The sequence below is a fragment of the Protopterus annectens genome, chromosome 9.part0 (assembly GCF_019279795.1).
Source record: "Protopterus annectens isolate FY-2018-M chromosome 9.part0, PAN1.0, whole genome shotgun sequence".
NCBI lineage: Eukaryota > Metazoa > Chordata > Ceratodontiformes > Protopteridae > Protopterus > Protopterus annectens.
Genome location: NC_056743.1, coordinates 821,457,718 through 821,477,796, shown reverse-complemented (window position 1 = coordinate 821,477,796; position 20,079 = coordinate 821,457,718). Strand labels below are relative to the sequence as shown.

Below are 20,079 nucleotides of genomic sequence, written 5' to 3'. Positions count from 1 at the left end.
GGTGAGTACCAGATCCAGTAGGTTTGAACCTCTGATAGGTTAGCACACTGTCTAGTCAAAGGTATTTGTGTTAATAAAGTCCAGGAATCATTGTGCCTGTGAGTATGAGGCAGTGTATGTTTTCTACTTTACAAAGGGTTCATAGGTTCATAGGTAGGTACTAGGCTATTTTCCCAAGGGTCTACGTAAGCCTAGCCAGCAAGGTACCATAGCTTACGCCACCCAAGAAAGTTGTTTTCCTGTGCCACTGTCTAGCAGGGACACAGAAGTCATCCCTGGGGTGTATTTCCTACTTCCCATCCACTCATCAAGATTTTTCTTGAAGAGTGCTAATGAAGAACTCTGCTTGACATAGATGGGTAGCTTGTTCCAGAGTATAGGAAGTCTCTGGGACAGGAATCTATCCCTCCAGCATGTCCTGTTTATTGTGGTGACAAGGTTTAGGTCCCTAGAGCATGTAGCTCAGAGGGATTGGGATTTCTTTAGGTGTGAGTTAAAGTCTCCCATTAATAAGACATTTGGTTTAATGGTGAGTGTTACCTGTATGTCTAGGTATGAGCTATGGGATTCTAGGGACATAGAGGGTGACATATAGCTTGCTAGGATATGGTATGGGACTTTGTCTATGGTGAATTGCATGTGGATAAATTCCAGGACATTGTCCCCTTTAACCAAAATACAACTATGCTTGTTGCAAATATAGAATGAGACTCCTTCACCTTCTGTCCCAATCTGTTGGGACCTAGCTGATGGTCTAAATGTGTAGAAGGCACTGACACCTTGCACTACTGGAGTATTTTCTGTTGGATTAAAAACCATGTCTTGGTATCAGCACAGATGTCAGTATTCTCAGAGTGAAGAAAACTTGGAGTTTCTTGTTAGGCTCCTAGCATTGAGCAGTAACACCTTTAGGTTTCCTTGGGTTTTGTTTGCTATATCACAGAAATGAACCAAATTCTTTAAGAATTTCATGCACCATATATTATAAACAATGATAGGATACATTAGTATGCAGTTATTTGATTATTGAATGGACACAGTATATATAATAACTGTATCCAACACTCATAAACTGACTTTAACAACACAAACATTACCTGGGGTGCATGTTAATATTACATTTTTTTTTATTTTACAGAACAAAATTATTTAAAATCATTTCCAGTTCTATTTAAATCTTGAAATTTATTCTGTGATGTTCTTCATAGTGTAATGTTATGCACAGATATAACACCAGTCTGGAAATCCGTATCACCTTTTCCTGTTTACATAAACTGTCTGGCAGTCTACAAGAGAAAGTTAAGGCTGTGTGAGTGACCGATTAACTTTATCATGTAGTCCTGAGTTTGATTTCTTAAGTTTCCACTTACAAACTGTGCAGCACTGAACAAGTCACTTAAGCAAATACTGCTGCTGGTGTATACTTGAAAAGAAGCGCAAGTGGATAGTGGGCTTAACTGTTTAACACAAACTAAGTATGGATTGCAGTACAGTACCTGAGAATCAGGCCTCTCTTTACGGTCGTCTTCATCTTCTCAGTCAGGTGTTCTACATTTATCTAGAAAACGTAAGGCACACGAGTTAGTAAACAACATGCTATAACATTCAGGAATACAGCAACCTGCTGTCTCTCAAATGAGACTAACAAAACGATGTCATGAAAAATATCACCACGCATAACAATGGGCACACAAACATGGGTTTATAACCTTAGAACATCATAATACAATACATTTTCATTTGTGTTTATAACTTATGCTTTACTCTGTTTTAAAGTCACATCCTGTCAGAATGGACAGGGTTGATCGCCAATGTAAAACAAACAAAATTGATAAGAGTTATTAACAGAAAATAAAATATCATGCAGATAGATCAAACTGTAAATTCCAGGGTACTACCAAACCATAAAACTTTTTTCTGGGAGGGGAGTCCCCCAAAGCCTACAAATACCTATACACTTGTACCTATTTACCTAAGGAGAGGGAAGTCCCTCAAATACCTATACACTTCTACCTATTTTGTTACAACAAAATACAGACAGTCTTGCTCTTAAAAACATAAAGACAAATACAGAAAAAGAAAAGTGATTGTAGTGCAATATTATCTTAGTGCTCATACCAAACGTTTAGTTCTTTATACTTGGTATAACATCTTCAGGACTGAGGTGAAAAAGTTAACACCTTCATGTGTCAGCAGGTACAGATTAGCTCATCTGGCCATTGCAGATATTGCTGTAGGAAACTTTTCTGTGTTATTAGAACTACAACCAAAGTACACAAATAAACAAACCAGTGCCATATGTCTTGTATATTTCTTTGGTTACCCAAAGGCATACTCCATACAGGGGAAACAAATGCAAAGGGGTGACAGTTCATTATTTATTATGTATAGGTCCACTACTCACACCCCATCTGTTACATTCTTGGCTTAATCTTGGTCTCATAGCTTGGATCACCCTCTGGGTTAGATAATATTGTAAGTGGACAGTCCTGCAGAGCTCATCCCTTTCACTATTTTTCCACATTAGCTCTGACAACTGCACCAAGTATAGATGATACTGTTTCCTCCAATGGGTGGCTTATGCACAATAATTTTAAGCAAATGTCAGATACAGTATGTGGGAAAGCAGAATTATATCCCAAAATCAAAGCACACTGCTATTCAGGAGGCATCTTGCAGTTAGATATTTTGAGTGGACACAAAATCACAATCTTTCTTTGAATATCTGGGATAACTCAAGGGTCGGATCCATACCTTTTTTCTTTTTTCAAAATCGGAAGTAAGAAATACATTCTAGCAAGTTTAAATGTAGTATATCAGCTTCCTCAGAATACAAAACATTAATTATTCTAAATCAGTTTAAATACATATGAAATGATGTCATAGCATTAGAAGGTTGTTTAGAATACTTAAAACATTAATTAAAACAAATGTAAGAAATCTCATGTATATATTGAAAATAAAGTTTGGTGACAAGAGAAACCTTGACTTATGAAAACCATAACAAGTAGAGAGATGACAATTAAAAACACTTAATGTAGTAGAAATAACATTATCAGTAAAGTGTAGTTCATAATACAGAACTGCAGCAATTGACTTAAAAATCCCCCATTGAAGCTGCATTATGACTGTTAATTCATATATGTGGCAGCTATCAGCCATATAGTTACATTAACTAATCATCAGTTGCAGTGAATTTCTGGAAATCAGAGTGAACATAAAAGAACTTATGTTAGAAACAGCAGGACAGAAATAGTTATATAATGCAGGGACATCAACAGAGAACAAAAGTACACTATTACAAAATGAAAGTGGCCATCGCAAAGTAAACAAGAGGAAGCATTTGGTCACAGCATGGCAGAGGAATGGAATGACATACCTGAAGCAATTATAAAGGCAAAAAAATATTGGTTATGTAGCAAGTGCACTTTACCTAACTGTCTTAGAAATAGGTGGATCATGAGGACCAAACAGTCCTTATCTGCAACCAGAATCTTTGTTTCTAAATTAACATGAACCCATCACTTCTCATAGCCCCACCTAAATTTAAATGTTCATATTGTATAATATTTATAGCATACATTTTCTTTCTTTTTCCTTTAAGGGGTAACAACTTTTCTCCTCTGTGCATGTAGTTTACTTAATTTATTGTGTGACATATTTGTTCTAATACTCAGGGTTTTATTACTACACAGGTGATACCTATTAAGACTTTTAGTATTTCGATGATGCTTTCTAATTGTTTGTGGTGTGTTTACTGATCTTTATGTTGGATCAGTATCATTAACCTCTTTATTTGGAATTTTTGTGTCAATTAAGTTACATGTTTAGTATTTTAGTGACGCCATCTAACCATTCTGATATTAAAAAAGTGGTGAAAGTTTTCTTTTTCTGACATCCACAACTTTCCAGTGTGTTCTCTAACTTGCATTTAGCTCGTGTTGATTATATGTTAACTTAGTACAATTACACAATAATTTGTGTGTAATGAAAAGTACAATTGAAAATAGTTGGACATGTAATCATATGCCGTAAGAAAACCCTGTGGAATTAGATATTCAGGTGCATACTTATCTGGTGATTCTTTGTACAATTATTAGAGACTGGTGTCAGTAGTTATTCCTCATAATCAAATATATTATGTATGAATACACAGTAATAATATGAGGAAAAATCTTTGTCCTAACACTACCTTTTTAGAAGAAGTTTACAGTCAGGTGTTAGCTTATCTTATGTAGTCTGTTTCTTCTACTATAGCTCCTTAAGCAGAAATTGCAGTTTTCATCAATCTTACTTAAAATTAAGTATTATAATAGTACTTTGCTCTTTATTAAAATAAATCAAGACAGTCACCAATAGTAACTGATTGACCTAACTGTCCAAACTTGCAGATAAACACAGTAAAGCTTATTAGATAGACCTATATAGACGTTCAGCCATGCATCAGCTTTATTAAGTAAGATGAATTAAAATTAAGAAAGAAAAGTTAAAAAAAATTAAAAAATGAGTATTCCTTTAAACCTAGTCACCTCTAGTGGGCAAAATTAAGTCAAATATCTGCAAGTAAGGTAATCATCTTGACAGAGTGTCGCTTGCAGTTTCACTTGTGGTACCATTCCTTGGTATAATGTTTTTATTCACATTATCTTTTAGGTCATACTCCAGTTCAGAGCCTGACACTGCTATGCAAAAATTTTAATAAAAAGCAAGGCAGTTATGCATTCTAAATTCCTTTGCTATGATTTCAGACAAATAAAAATCCAAGTTATTCTTCTAAGATTTTTTTTTTCATGCAATAATACAACATATGAACACCCAACTACATGCAAAGACACACAAGTCTTTGCTTCTCTGCATCACACACACATCCAACCTATCACAGTTTCAAGCCCTTACTAGAAGAAGGTGGTCAGAAGAATACCCTTCTGTCATACACTCTCAACATGGGAATAGAAAAACAAGATTTATGACCTTCAGTTAGATTAGTAAACAGCAGGAACTGTGTACCTACTACCAAAAAGGAAAAATAAATAAATAAAATAAGTGTCCATAAGCATTACTTAAACTCTAAATGCAAGTGTGGTTCCAAAATGTGGTCTATAAAATTTATTGTGATGGTATGCCTGTATGTTGGTATATAAGGAAAAATGGTAATAAAATAAAAGTAATCTAATTATCCAATGACTGCAGTAACAGTCCACATTAACAACCATTATGCAGAATACAATGGTTATACCAGATGTGTGGTTTTATGTAATATTTCTGACAGATTTGGCTGAAATATAAAGGGTATTTTATCAACCAATGAATCACAGCTGATTTTAAGGTATGACAGCCTTTTGCTTAAGGGACTGAATACACAAATTAGTTGGGCATATTTGGGTTAAAGGAATCTGCTGTGTTATGCAACACCATTTAGATATTTTAGAGTGTATTGCTTTAAGAGTTAATGATTTTAAGAGCGAGTTGCTATTAATGATTTCTTATAAAATGTGTGATGAATTTTGAACTGCAACCCATGATAGCATTTTTTTTTGGCCAAAGGCATCAAGTCTTTCAATAAACTAAAATTGTATCTTTCAGCCTCTTGATTATTTATTGTATATTTATAGCACTTTGTAGCTTGTTTGCATTTATTTTTCTTAGCACCTTTAAAGCGTATATCATGATTAGGACTTCATAGCCATTTGCTAGGACCCTATACTGAAGTGTTTTCAACTTAAATGGGAGAGGTGAGTTATCTAACAGTAAGTAGGCAGGAAGGAGGTACTATAAAATAAAGAAAGCATGTAAATGTGTCAGCAGTAATTAAACCAAAATAAATTAATATATGCATTGTGATAACTGTACTGTGATTCTTGATACATCATTAATAATAAATAAAATAATCAAAAGCAAGAACACCAATGTAATATTTACATTAAATTGAGACAAACTCATGACACTGATATAGATAAAGAGCTGAATAGTAAACATGACATTCTAGTTCATAAATGCATGCAAACTGTAAATCTACAAAGCATGCCCAGTGATGAAAGAAGAGTAGTAGCATGCTTAATATTAATATCATTTTGTCCCTAAGAGTGTAAACTTATCTGTAGCCCCCTCCTCAAGGAAATAAATTACATGTTATCCCTCACCATGAATTATTAAATGAGGGATTTGTGGCAATCTGATAGAGGGAAAATGTTAAATTTGGCCTCCTTCTGATTTGAGTCTGAAATATCTGGTCTGTATCATTTAAATACACTCTTATTTGTGCTGTTTTCACATGTCTTTGGTTTTGGCTGTCCATAAATGAGGTAATCTGTAACGTTGATAGATTCATCTGTGAATTTAACCATTTTTATATTTCTGTTTATAACTGTCATATTTAACTGTATTACCTCTTATGTATCATATGTATACTGTTCTCTTCTCTTCCCTTGGTCTCATTATTTAACCTTTAACATTCTGTTTTATCAGCTACTTGCTTACCCTCCACACTTTTTGTTACTTTGCGACATAATGCACCTCTTTTGTAGAGTATTTCTGTTCCTATATTTCTCTATATTCTTATGTACTTCTGCAAAGTGGTTCAATTTATTACATTGCGTGCATAATTTATTTCTTGCTGGACAAACTCTATTATGTAGATAATTGCTGTCATGGTATCTACATATTGTTTTTTCTTTCAGATATCAAACTACTTAAGTATTTGTATCAAGCACTGTTTTCTAATGCTGTTAACCTTTTTGATTAATTTGTGAACTTTCCACTTTACATATGTTTTTATTCATTATCTTCTATACTTTTAGCTTGCACTTCTGATGCTTCAAGAAATCTACCATAGTCCAGTAACACACCAACAGTCTCATCTTCATAATCAAATGTATTTCTTCCTGAGCTACATGTTTTGTATGATTTAAGAGAGAGAAAATGAAACATAATTTATCACTATATTACTACAGGTTCCTTGACTATCTGTTTGTGTTAGAGCAAATGTTATGATTTGACTGTATCTTCATATAACTGGACTCACATTTTCCCTAAATCAACTCAGTTTAACTTAAGTCACCTTTTATTACAACACAGTGAAATAAGTACCAATGGAACAAATTATTCTAGGAAGTTGTTAACCTTCTGAAAGTTATCAAAACAAATCCATATACCTCCTGAGAATAAGAGGACTGACACAATGACTACAGATTATTACAAAATACAGTGACATTTTCCTCCAGGAACAGCGTATGGTTTGTCTACAAGATGCAAACTAAACACAGCAGTTGGAAACTGCCACCCTTTAATTTGAGTATGCTTATACACTACCAGTGCTGTCTGTTATATAAAGTCTTGATCATCTTTATTTATTATGTAGGGAAATCAATGTTTTACTCCATCATAAGGGACACTGGCATGTCAGCATGGTTGTATGTCTATATCATTGCCAGTATCCATTGGTCTTGCAAATACAGTAATAGTCTTATGTGGACATAATATATATAATTAGTAGGAAAAAAGTCTCATATTTTTAAGAAAGAAAGGCTTAATATAGTTAAATACTTTAAAATATAGGTGCCACATATTTTCTTATACCTTAGAGAAAGGTGTTTAACAGAAGTGAGCATGATAAAACACAAGAAGTGTGCAAATTAATATCTGATAGAGAACCAATGTTAAAGCAATTTGCTAATCACTCTTCTTTATCAGTATGATGCAAGCATGCTATGAGTGCATGTATGTGTGTATGCACATACACACACATACATTTTTAATGCAGGCATAGTTTTTTTTTCACTAATCATTCGGCAGTTCCTGACTCGACTCCCCTGCTATGAATTCCGTCACTATTATCACATGTGAATGACTGACTTCAACTATTTCCATGGTCATACTGGTTCATTAAGCAACGTGATGCACACTAATGTATCACGGTACAGGAATTATGTATCTAGTCCTATGGCCTTCTGCCTTTTCAGACACCAGTATGCTGATGTGCTTTCCTACTTATATTAAGATTTTGGTGAAGTTCTGTATTGCCTTTGTTTGGAATTTCCATTTGTCTTACCTGCAAGTCATGAATTGAGAATGACTCTTCAAATATATAAGCAGCATCTGCTCCAGATGCAAGGCCTGCCATGGTTGCCAGGTACCCACAGAATCCTCCCATAGTTTCAATGATGAAGACCCTTCTCTTGGTGCCTGCAGCTGACTGCTTGATGCGGTCACAGGTCTGGCAAAAAAAAAGACAGTAGTTCCAAAATCATAATGCCATCTGTGATGTTATAAAAGTTTTTTCTATATATTGTATATATCAGACTTATATCTGTACCTAGATCATCTATTGGGTGTGCTTACACATCCACATTTGTACTATAGAACATCATATGCACAGACTGAAGAAGTGTCTACTGTCTCTGTCTCAATTATTCTAGAAACAAAGACCCACTCCAGAACAAAGAACACAAACCAATTTACTTTCATCGCAAGGCATCCAGCACAGCAATTTCAGTAAAATGATAGAAGTTGCAAAGAATTGTTTCAGTAGAAGACAACATGGTTAGTATTGCTTCTTTTTATCTCACTAAATCCCATGTCAAAAAATGACAGAAAACTTTTTCAGTGCCACAGAGGTCACTGCAGCAAATATAAAAATATCATGTCTCAAAAGCCAAACCTGACCGCCTTTGTAAGCATCTTCTATCATTTTGCCACTTCCAGCAAGAAGTAGCCATACAAATTATTACGTTTTAGTACCATGCATTAAGGGACGTACCATTTAACTATTTCTAATCTCATCATGAATGCATAATGTCTATACAAAATACACAAATCTAAACAGAAACATTTGAGGATCAGTAACTTAAAACAAGGTAAGGCATTTTGCTTGCCAATGGAATTTTGCATACCTTTCTGAAATTGTCTTCTTCCTAAGGAAGGGAAGGGGTCAAACTCTGCATTTAAGGTACAAGCATACAAAGCTTTTCAGTATGTTATTAGTGGCTTTACTTCAACCTTATAGCTCAAGAATCAGAGACAAAGCCAAAAAGTAATGGGGGACAAAGGCCCAAATTCATGGACAGATTTTAACTTTTGATGTCATTTACTTTGTAAGTTGCTAGAATACCAGATTAAGCATTACTATGCATTTTCTGAAGGATATAAAGTCTGAAATTCAGATGTCTGTCATTATTTAGTGACTGCAGTCCTCAGATACATTCAGCAAAGTCAAAAACATTTGAGAGATATGAATATACTACATGCCATATGTACAGGGACTGTATAAGGCTGTAGTAGTCTTAAATCACTATTATCTGAAGTTGTGATTTGCCTTCCGAATGGCTGTTTAGTAAAACAGAGCATGTGTTTAACAATAAAATCCTTTTTAACTTCACATAATAATAGAGAAGGTAAATGTAGGTTTATAGCAGAAGATATCTCTAGGTGTTGAAAGAGATCAAAAAGTAAAATAATTACACTGGCAGATGCTGCCTCAAATTCTGCATTTAGGGCACAAGTTATGCCATATTCCAGAGTGAAGTATTCTGAAAAGCTAAAAGATCAGATAAGATACTTTCTATGGGAAGGAGCAAAGCCACTGGTATGATGGAAAGATTATTGCTTCTTAGGCAATTGGAGCACTTGGGGTACCTGATCTGAATTCATATTTACTAGCAATACAAATGTCATATTGGGAGAGATACATCTCAAAGATGTACTCTGAAAAATGGAAGATGATGGTATAAGAGGATAGTGCATGACTGGGACACATTCACACATCTCAGGTGATCTGGGGATGGGAGGTACAAGTAATGCTACCTGTGATATTTGATGTGAGTGGGGAAATAAGAAAACTTTTTCAGAAATGGATATTAAAAATCAGCATAAAGACATACTGCCCATAGGATGTAGATTAGAGGACAGAGGTGTAATACTCCTGCTAGCAGTGATGGGTACACTGGCACGATATAAGGAACAAATAATTGTTGATAGGAGAACATTGACCTGGGGAGAGGTGTCATTCCTGTATAATATCTTGACTGAGTTGTAGCTGCATTAGTATGTATTGTACAGGGAAGCAGTTAAAAAGGAAATGATTAAAATCCCAAGGCAGGAATGGCCAGACTTCATTTTATGTGAAAGACTGGAAGAGAGAACGGGCATATATATATATAAAACCCTATCAAATCAGGGCAATATAGTGATACAAAATAATATAAAAGAAGAGAGTAAGTCGATAGGAAAGAAGACAGTAAGCTGATAGGGAAGGATATAGTGATCAAGAACTGGAAGGCTATATGTGCTCTACCAGAAAAAAGCAATCAGTGCAAGGAAATTCAGAATGTTTGCACAGGAATGTTTGCATAAGTATTTCCATACACCAGAGAAATTGTATAGACTGTATTCATCTGCATTCAGTAGTAACTAGAAATGTGACAGGGATGGAATGGGTCAATGAGCACACAGATTCTGGCAGTGTATGGTTTTAAATAATTTCACAAGAGATTTATATGCAAAGGTTAGGGATACAAAATATGAGACAAAATTCTAGATTTATTAATTTATTTTCTTGGACTTGAAGCATATAGAAGAACGATCATGGATGGTGAGTGAGTTAACTTGAGTGATTTTGTTAATCGCAAAAAAACAAAACAAGGAAGTGGAAGAAAAGGGATAGCCCAACAACAGAGGACATATTCAGACTGGTAGACAGGATAAAGGCGGAAGAGGAGGAAGTGATGATAAAGAATAAGTATAAGCTTGTTAAACATTGGTTTCCCTGGTTAAGATACACGGCAAAAAGTAGGTTATTTACTGGGGGAGTAATCACCCTGGAGAAAACTGGGATAATTAATGAACAGCAATTTGGGTTTGTAAATAGTGTACATAGTTTAATAACTTACAGTTTCAATAGGTGGGTCATAGGGGGAAGGTTAGGGCTTTTATTACTTTTGATGGTTGACGGCTATGACAAGTGTAATGCTTGGGAATTAGAGAAATAACTGTGAATTTGGACATTGTTACAATTTTATGAAAGTTTATGGAGCCCCTTTCGAATGACATAACATACTTTCATTCAGCACTGCATATTTTATTAAGTAATAAGGTTAAAATGCTTGTTATCACCAAATCTGGCTGAGCCATATGAATTAGTCAGACACCAGATAAGCAGATAGCATTTTTGACTGACTAGCCCATGATGTGGGATTTGTCCACCAGGCACGGAGTATGCACAATTATAATTTGAAACATGTTGACATCTGAGATAAATATATTATCTGTAAAAAATCTTAACAAAAAGAATGGCCAGAAAGAAGGAAATTAAAGTTAAAATAAAATTCTGATCTTGGGCTGTTGGGAGAAGTAAAAGTTGTATAATTAAAAAATATTTTCTACTGTAAAAAAAAAAATCCTTCATAACTGAACCCAGCACAATTTCACCAAATATGAAATCAAATAAACAGAATTTTATGTCCTACAATTACTGTTAAAGAAGAACTATTAAAAATCAGAAAAACTAGTCTGCAGGTGTTCAGAATTGAGAAACTAGCAGATGTTAGCTCATGCTTTTCTGGGGTGGGGGGGGCAGTAAAATTCAAAATTGTTATATAGGATCTTTCATAGTGTGAATAGTTTTGAATTATTTGTTTGCAGTAAAGTGAAATACTTTTTTTATTTCTCCAAGTCTTTTGGGTTTCTAATACCATGAGTGGAATGGACCCCATTACGAAGTCAAAGTATGATTAAAGTTCATGAAATTAGTATTGTTTCAATCTTTGATGTCAGCCAGAAGTGCCGCACTGTGCCCACTAATGACTCCTTCTGCAATTTGTATGGGGTTATATGTATTGGTAACCTGTCTAAATATGATTGTAGATTCTTCTTTATAAGACCAGTTGCTCCTACTACTATTGGAACTGTCTGGGTATCTTTCTTCCACATTGCTCTCATTTGTGCCTGCAGATCCTGATATTTTATGACTTTGTGTCTCTCTGTATGCAAGACACTAGTCACTGGGTGTGGCAATTTCAGTGATCAATGCTACTTTTGTCTTCTTTTCATGGACCACTGCATCCGGTTTTCTAACATCTTTGAACTGTTGGTAATGGGTGGTCCCATGTGATGTAGACTTCATCATTTTCTATGATGCTTTGTGGCTCATGTTTCCAGTGTTTTTCCGCCACTTCAGTACCATAATGTTTGCACAATCCCCAGTGCAACAGTCTTGCCATATTATTATTATGCCTTTCAGTATACAGTCCTTCTGCCATTAGTATGTCACAACCAGCAATGAGGTATGTGACTGTTTCCAATTTGGTTTTACAAAACCTACATTTATCTGTTTCTCCCACATGTTCAATGGACTTTATAAACCAGCGTGTATGTATCCCACTATCTTGGGCTGCCAATATTAACCTTTTATCTCTTGGTTTGAATTTGCCTCTTCTTAACCATTCCTGTGTTCATTCCTTATCAACATGAGATTCTTCCAGAAGTTTTACATACTTGCAACTATATTTATGCTTTTTCCACATTTCTTGCCTTCTCATCTGGTCCTTCACCTTATATTTTTCTTTTGCTTTTTGGCACATTCAGTTGCTGCCTGACTTTTAGCTACTTCTGGTTTGATTTCCATTCCTGCTTGACACCAATATGCTTCTGCTAGATTAAGCAGAGAAGTCATCTTAGATATATTCTCCTCATGTTTCAGAACTTTCACTATGTTTGGGTCTTGTGAGGTCAGTAGATATGTGTGGACTCCCACAATTGCAGATCTATACATGTAATCAATTTCAAGGAGGCCCATCCCCCCTCAGAAGGGGTAATATATAATCTTGGTATGCACTGATTTTTATAAATCATTTGGTGAGCATGAAGCATCCTTCTTGTTTTTCTATCTAATCTATCCAACACTTTTTTGGGCCAGTCAATCACTCAAAACTGCAAGTTAGGACAGGAACAGCAAATTGATTTTTAGCTTGGATTTTGTTCCTAAATGTCAACACTGTTTTCAGGATTAATTTAAGTCTTCTAAAATATTCCTTACTAAGTTTTATTCATATTTGTTCATGTTTTATTGTTGATCCTTTATCAATTCCCAAATATTTATACACTCCATCTTACTCAAGTTCTTTTATATCACATTCTTGTCCCAAACTGATGTTTTCTTGGTGCTGCAGTTTTCCTGTTTTAAAAGTTGCTTTTGCACATTTATCAAGTCCAAATACTTCTATAAGCCTAGCCTCATGGAACAGCAGGATGGAGTCCCAACTACAACCCAAATAGCCTTTGGTTCAGTTAGCAGCCTTGACAATGGAGAAGCCAGGCAGTAAGAAAGACAAATGAAGGGTCATGACCTGCTCACATCTCTCAGAGGGAGGTAAAGGAAGAGGTTGTAGTCACTCTGTGATTACACTAGGTAATTAGGATTTCTCTAGTACAACAGACCAGAGAAACCAGCACCCATGTTTAAGGACAAGGGAATGAATGCTTGCTGGCAATGCTCCTTATGAAAGCAGAGATGATTAGCATGCTCAGCCCATTGTATGCTCCCTTCCCTTGCACAGACTGAGCTTGCACAGTGGATGTATGGCTAATGGAAAAATCTAAATCATATGTGAATGCTGTCTTAATGATGATCCCTCCCAGCCAAGCCTAGCCTTGGTCATAGGGAAATGAATAAGCTGATTGTCTGGAAGAGGTCTGAAGATTAAGAGGCTGCGAGGGAAAAATCTGCCAAAAGAGCAATAGTTCCATACTGGATGGCTGAAAATGTACTGATTTCTTTTTAAATAAACTCATAAATTGAATACTAAAAACAATATTTTAGTATTTCTCATCAGCACATACAACCCTGTACAGCTCCTGTTATTAATAGCACCTCTAGGGGCACATAATGCAAGGAAGGACACTTAGTTGAAGTATATGTCAGCTTTCTGAGTTCATTCATTCTTTGTATTCTGTTTTTGACTAATAATTGATTAATAATTCTCTTTAAGCAGTTTAAAAAAATCATTACAGTCGCATTTATATCAGAGGAAGTCTAAAAGAATACAAAAGTATTATTTATACAAAATAAATACTTACCATTGTGATGGTGTTCAGGGCTGTATCAGCTCCTATACTGAAGTCTGAGCCAGGGACATTGTTGGACACAGTGGCAGGGATTATAACAAATGGGATGCAGAGTTCCTCATATTTTGCTCGACCATTTATTAACTCCAAGCCACCTGTAAAAGCCTAGAGAATTGAGACCACAAGAAAATACATATTAGTCAGGAAGCATATTTTTGCTATCAGTACCATTCACATATTTTTCAAGCAATGTAGTTTTCAGATTTACTGTATCAATTTATTTATCATAGATCTCTGAGTTATTAATGAACTCTTGACATTTATGTGGGGTTCCTTTCATCCAATGTCATATTATATTTTTCTTGCAATAATTAATAAACAAAACAGGAGAGTATATTCATCTTTTTTTATAATTACATACAGGGGTAGATTATATACCCCAATTATTTTTGTTGGTAAAAAACTATTAGACCAAATTATTTTTCAAAAGGGCAGGATAATTTTCCAGTATACTGCCAGTATTGAGCAGTCATGAAATATGTTGCCAGCTTGCTATAATTTTATGTTTACTTCTCCAACCCAATATATTAGAGTTATTATTAGTATTAGTACTGGTATTAGTATTGGTATTAGTATTAGTATAGGTATTAGTATTGGTTCTGTTATTGGTATTAGGTATTAGTACTGGTATTAGTATTAGTATTAGTATTGGTATTGGTAGTTTTGGTACTGGTACTGGTATTAGTATTGGTATTAGTTTTAGTATTAGTATTAGTATTATATGTTCAAAGGGATTTGTGTATGGATTTTCTAAAATGGAGCTGTTAGTATTAATTCTTTTCAGCTAATGAATTTTCTTAAGATTTTATATAGTTCTTAAATAATAGATTTGTTTATAATGATATATATTATTACTTATGTATTTCAGTGTTTATATTATTTTATGTATTTTAAGTTTTCTTTATTAAAACATGATATTAGTATTACAAGATGATCTTCTACTAAATTCATATGCATGTTTTTCCAGTCAGCTTTATATTCAATATCTGTTATAATATATCAGAATTTTAAACTTTCCTGCTTGTATATATGCTTTTATGTCAGGAAACGTTATTAATTATTTCCCCTGTGATCTCACATTATTCTTATGGGTAATTCTTAGCTTGTCTGGATGCAATAAACATTTACATCATCTGATTTATTTTTATTTGGACTGTATTTGTGGCAAAAGCTGATATATTTATTAAATATAAGAGTTTAGATAGCAAAATCTTGTTTATTAATAACAATCTGTCTTCAAATTTTCTAGTCTAACATTACAGTTTTGTTATAATTTTATTACAGTTTTCTATAATATCATAATTTACTTGTATTATGGTAGTGTAAAGTTTTAATAAAACTTCTAAATATATTAAAGTAAAAGCATTTCATTCCTTCTTCTAAATCACCCAGTAGTATTTTATGTTATTAGAAAACAATGTTTTGAATGAGTTTGTTTTAAATAAAATTAATCAGAATAGCAAAACAAGCTGAAGCAATTAAAATAAAAAGGAGAGGTCTCTCAGGATCGGTGCTCATTTAGGAAAAGGAGTCCTTACAGGACATTATTCTACCAGAATTTTCTAACAGGCTATGAGCCCCACTGGGTAATTCGACAGTGCTCTTACCTTTTTGCTTGTAATAGTTTTGCCCATAAGAACTGAAACATTCCTTCTGTAGTCTGTAGCCTTGTAAATATGGTCAAGTTTCCCCCTTATTCTGTGGTGGGACCTGCTCTAGAGGGAGAGTGTTATCAAACTGGGCTAAACAGAAGCTGTGAAAACTTCATCTAAACAAAGAGGCTACATATGTGTGAAGCAGCTAGTAAAACAAAAACTACCCAGAAGCTGTTAAAAGTTGTATAAAGACCTACTTAAGGTTTGCATAAAGTGGCATCTGTCACACACCTTTTCAGCATAGAGTATTAGTGTAGGTGCGCTCTTTCTTGCTGGTTTGTTGATGTCACTTTGGAGGCAGACAAAACTTATTCTTCTGAAAGACATATAACAACCTAAATAGCCTACGTTCTGCTGATAGGTTTCTTTTACAAACTGTCAAATCCCATAATGCAGGAGGTGACGCTCTATTCGCTAATGTCACTGCAAAAAATTGGAATTCTCTTCCCCCTAGCATTACTACCATTACCTCCTTACCCCTCTTTAAAAAAAGTCTACTCCAATATTTCAAATCACACTGGCTCTGCCAATGTTCTTTCCCAGATTAATTACCTCTCGTCTTTCATTTGTTTCTCATGGACTTACCATGACCCTTCTTTTTATTTTTTTATCTATCCACCCAATATTTCTCCTCCCTGAAACTCTAGATACCTCTCTTTTGAGGCTTAGCGAGCTGAAATGGATATAAGTTTCTGATTAAAATTACACATGTCTTCTTTACTCAATGTAATATACTTCAATTTGTATGTTTCTTATGTAACAAAAGATATCTTATGTTTATATAATAATTTGTACATGTGGAGCTTTTCTCCCCGGGCCTCCGCTGAAAATGGACATGCATCCAGTCGGATTATCCCGGTCAACAAATGTAAAATAAAAATAAAATAAAATAAATAAACATATCAAAGTTTCATTAGATTGAAATAATGATTTATTTCAGGTTTACCTGGTGGGAGAATTTTCCAGAAATGTTTTGGGTAGCATTGACTTGTCCATGTCTATCACATGTTACTTTCAAGAAGTGGTAGGCAGTGGAGAAGGGAGGGGTTCTGATGTCCGTAAGACATGTAAACAGTGAAGCACTGTATAGCTTAGTATTGGCGCAGCCTTCTTGCTGTCTTGCAGCTGGGAGGGGTGGCGTTAGCACGTCTATGCAGCAGGATGTAATGTTTGCCGTTGATAGTGTTCATATGGGAACTGGGACCGCTTCATGTTGATGTTTTCTTCCTAGTTTGTTTTGTGCTGTGGTTATGAAGAGATTATAGGTTGCTTTTGTTTTGCAGATCTCTGCATACAGGAGTTGTATGATCTGTACAAATATACTTTTGGTCTCCCCTCCTTTTTTTAAAGTGCAGTCCAGAGTAGCCAATTGCTGCTTTGAAGAACTGCCATGCACTGTGCATTAAGAGAGATCTGTTTTGTTTTTAGATTTATTTAAATTTTGTGATGTCAGAAATTCATGTTTATTTGTGTAGAATGATGAAAAAAGTGCATTGGCAGTTTAGTTTAGTGTGGTGGGGTTTGATTTGTGACATAACATTAATGAAACATCTGTGGGATAATGTCTTGGCACACGTGGATTAATGCAGTTACATCAAAACTGTAACTGGTACTACTAATAACACCGTTCAATGTGTATTCCAGCCATAATCTTATTGGAAAATATAACCAAGTACTAGATACATTAAAATTTTAAAAAAAATATGGAGTACATGCAGAAGTTTATGGCAAGTTTACAAGAGAGGTAATGTTTGTATGCCATTATGTTAGAGAATAAAAATATTCTGATTGTAATAATAAATATGAAATATATATATGAATTTTTAGGCAACCATGTAGTAAATTAGAAGAAGAAGCTTGATCTTATTGTTGTTTACAGCTCACTAAGAAAAAAGGTATTTATATGTGCATATCGGTAACAGTGTAACTTACTACTGAATGCAAATGTTACTTTGAGGTGCTTAGTTAGCAGTAATATACCTGGTTAATGTACAGCTAAGAACATTTGGTGAGTGATAGGTGCATATTGGCAATAGGGATTCTTGCATCTGAAAAAATACATTGCTTTGAGGTGCTATGTTATTAGTAGGAGGGTAATGAATTCATGTAATTTGTGTGGAGAATTTGAGTAAGCAAATTTGATACAAGTATGTACATTGAGTCTGCTAATGCAGAAAGGATTCAAGTTGTGGAAGATGTGTTGTATAAATACTATTTTATGGCTTCTTTGGATGTGATACTGTAGGCTTGTTTGTAATATCATCCAGGAGAGAAGTTTGTTTACCAGGATAATACATTGGTCACAACAACCCATTTGTAGGCACAACCCAGGTGAAGAAATTCACAAAAATAAAACAAAACTAGTTCACAAACACAAAGTAATCTCAGAAGGTACAAAGTCCTGCAGACAACTGAAACCTTGAACAAATGTTATTAACAGAGGAAAAAACAAATGTGGATTAATTCTAGCAGTAAATTTGGAATGTAACAGATGAAATACAGTGGAAGTAGAATTGATATGGGTTAGGGACGAGATGGGTGCTTTAAATTCCAGTATTTGAGCTTTGAAATTGAAATCGTATTGGATATGCAGTTTAATTAGTGAAGAGGGGTTACTAAACATGTTGTGAAATTGTTGAAGAACAAGGTTGTCAGGTGCATTTTTCAGTTGTATGTTGTCAGCTAGAGGTAGCATTTGAGGTATTTGCATGCTATAGTATCCATATTGTGGTGAGCCTCAAAGTGGGTATGCTGTATCAGGTCTATATCATAACATCGAAGTTCTCTAACATCGAATGTTATTATAGCGAACCCTAAACACCGAAGTGTGAAAACATCGAACAGTCAGAATAGTGAATTATTTCCCAGGGAAAAAATTTGCTATTCCGAGAAACATACACACAGCACAAACACACACACAAAACAGCCATCCACACACATACACTTAAAATCCTGCAGCTAACCTAAACTTTACATACAGTACTAGCTATCCACTTACCTTAACCCAACCCTAACCCTAAGGTCCGTCACTATCGCACACTCACCTCACTTGCGCCCTAATCCTAACCCTAACTCAACTAACCATAACCTACACACAATCGCACACTTACCTGACAGTACTAGCTATCCACTTACCTTAACCCAACCCTAACCCTAAGGTCCGTCACTATCGCACACTCACCTCACCTGCGCCCTAATCCTAACCCTAACTCACCTAACCCTAACCTACACACAATCGCACACTTACCTGACCCGCGCCCTAACCCTAACTCACCTAACACGCACCCTAACCCTAACCTACACACAATTGCACACTTACCTGAACCCGTGCCCTAACACTAATGTCCACACAACCGCACACTTACCTGACCCGCTCCCTAACCCTAACTCACCTAACCCGCCCCTAACCCTAACCTACACACAATCGCACACTTATCTCAACCCGACCCGTAATGCTCCAACATATCGAATGCTGAAAACAATGAAGCCACAGCAACGGCCCACCGAATTCTTTCCATGGGAAAGAATTTGATGTCCTGCACCTTCGCTGTTTTCAGCATTGAACATTACGGGTTCGATATTATAACATTCGATGTTAGAGAACTTCGATGTTATAATATAGACCCGCTGTATCTTGGCTTTGTATGTGATGAACTTGCCTGGCATGGGTTTGGGAATGAGCGCTGAAGTCTGTACTCTATTGATGTTTTTAGCAGTATCAGTTATCAGTACAGTACTCGGTATTGTCAGGAGTGTAATACTTATAGAAATAAATTAGTAAGTGGTGCTACAATTATCTACTGAAACTAAATACCAAAAAGTGCACCATCATATCTTTTGGGAAGTCCTCTACCCCAAGGAATTACCACATTGACAATATGCCTCTAAGAGTTAATTTGGTTGCTCAGGGTTTGGGACCAATATGTGTTCATTGTCTTAAGAAAGGCCTTCCATGTTGCACATCTTATAAACAAAGAGATTGCGACACACTCAAACAACTGGAACACCCACAAAGATTCCTTGCTAAAATAACGCAAGGCCTAAGCTATATGTCCTACAGGGACTGACTCAAAGCCCTGTTACTATGCTCAGTATCCTACAGACTGCTAAGAAGTGACCAGTGTCTGGCATACAAGGCATCCTCCAACCCAATACTGATGGATTTGCTGTTTATCAGCAAGTCAAATGGCATCAGAAATACTCAGTCTAGGCATCTAAAACTCTACTGCAACATCAACAAATGGGTTGGAGGGACAGGTTTATCTCAAAGAGGATACTGCTGCTCATGAACAGATTCCCCACCCATGTA

General features: G+C 35.3%; 1 protein-coding gene across 2 annotated transcripts in view; it reads right to left on the bottom strand.

Annotated features, from left to right (window-relative positions):
• PFKM (phosphofructokinase, muscle) overlaps nt 1-20,079 on the bottom strand; it is a 345,974-nt gene that overhangs the window by 57,698 nt on the left and 268,197 nt on the right. For both annotated transcript variants that reach the window (XM_044083480.1, XM_044083481.1), the window contains exons 17-19: nt 14,068-14,220; nt 8,048-8,212; nt 1,497-1,558 (exon numbers count right to left, since the gene is read on the bottom strand). In XM_044083480.1, coding sequence (XP_043939415.1) covers nt 1,497-1,558; nt 8,048-8,212; nt 14,068-14,220 — 380 coding nt within the window. The remainder of the gene's footprint in view (nt 1-1,496; nt 1,559-8,047; nt 8,213-14,067; nt 14,221-20,079) is intronic.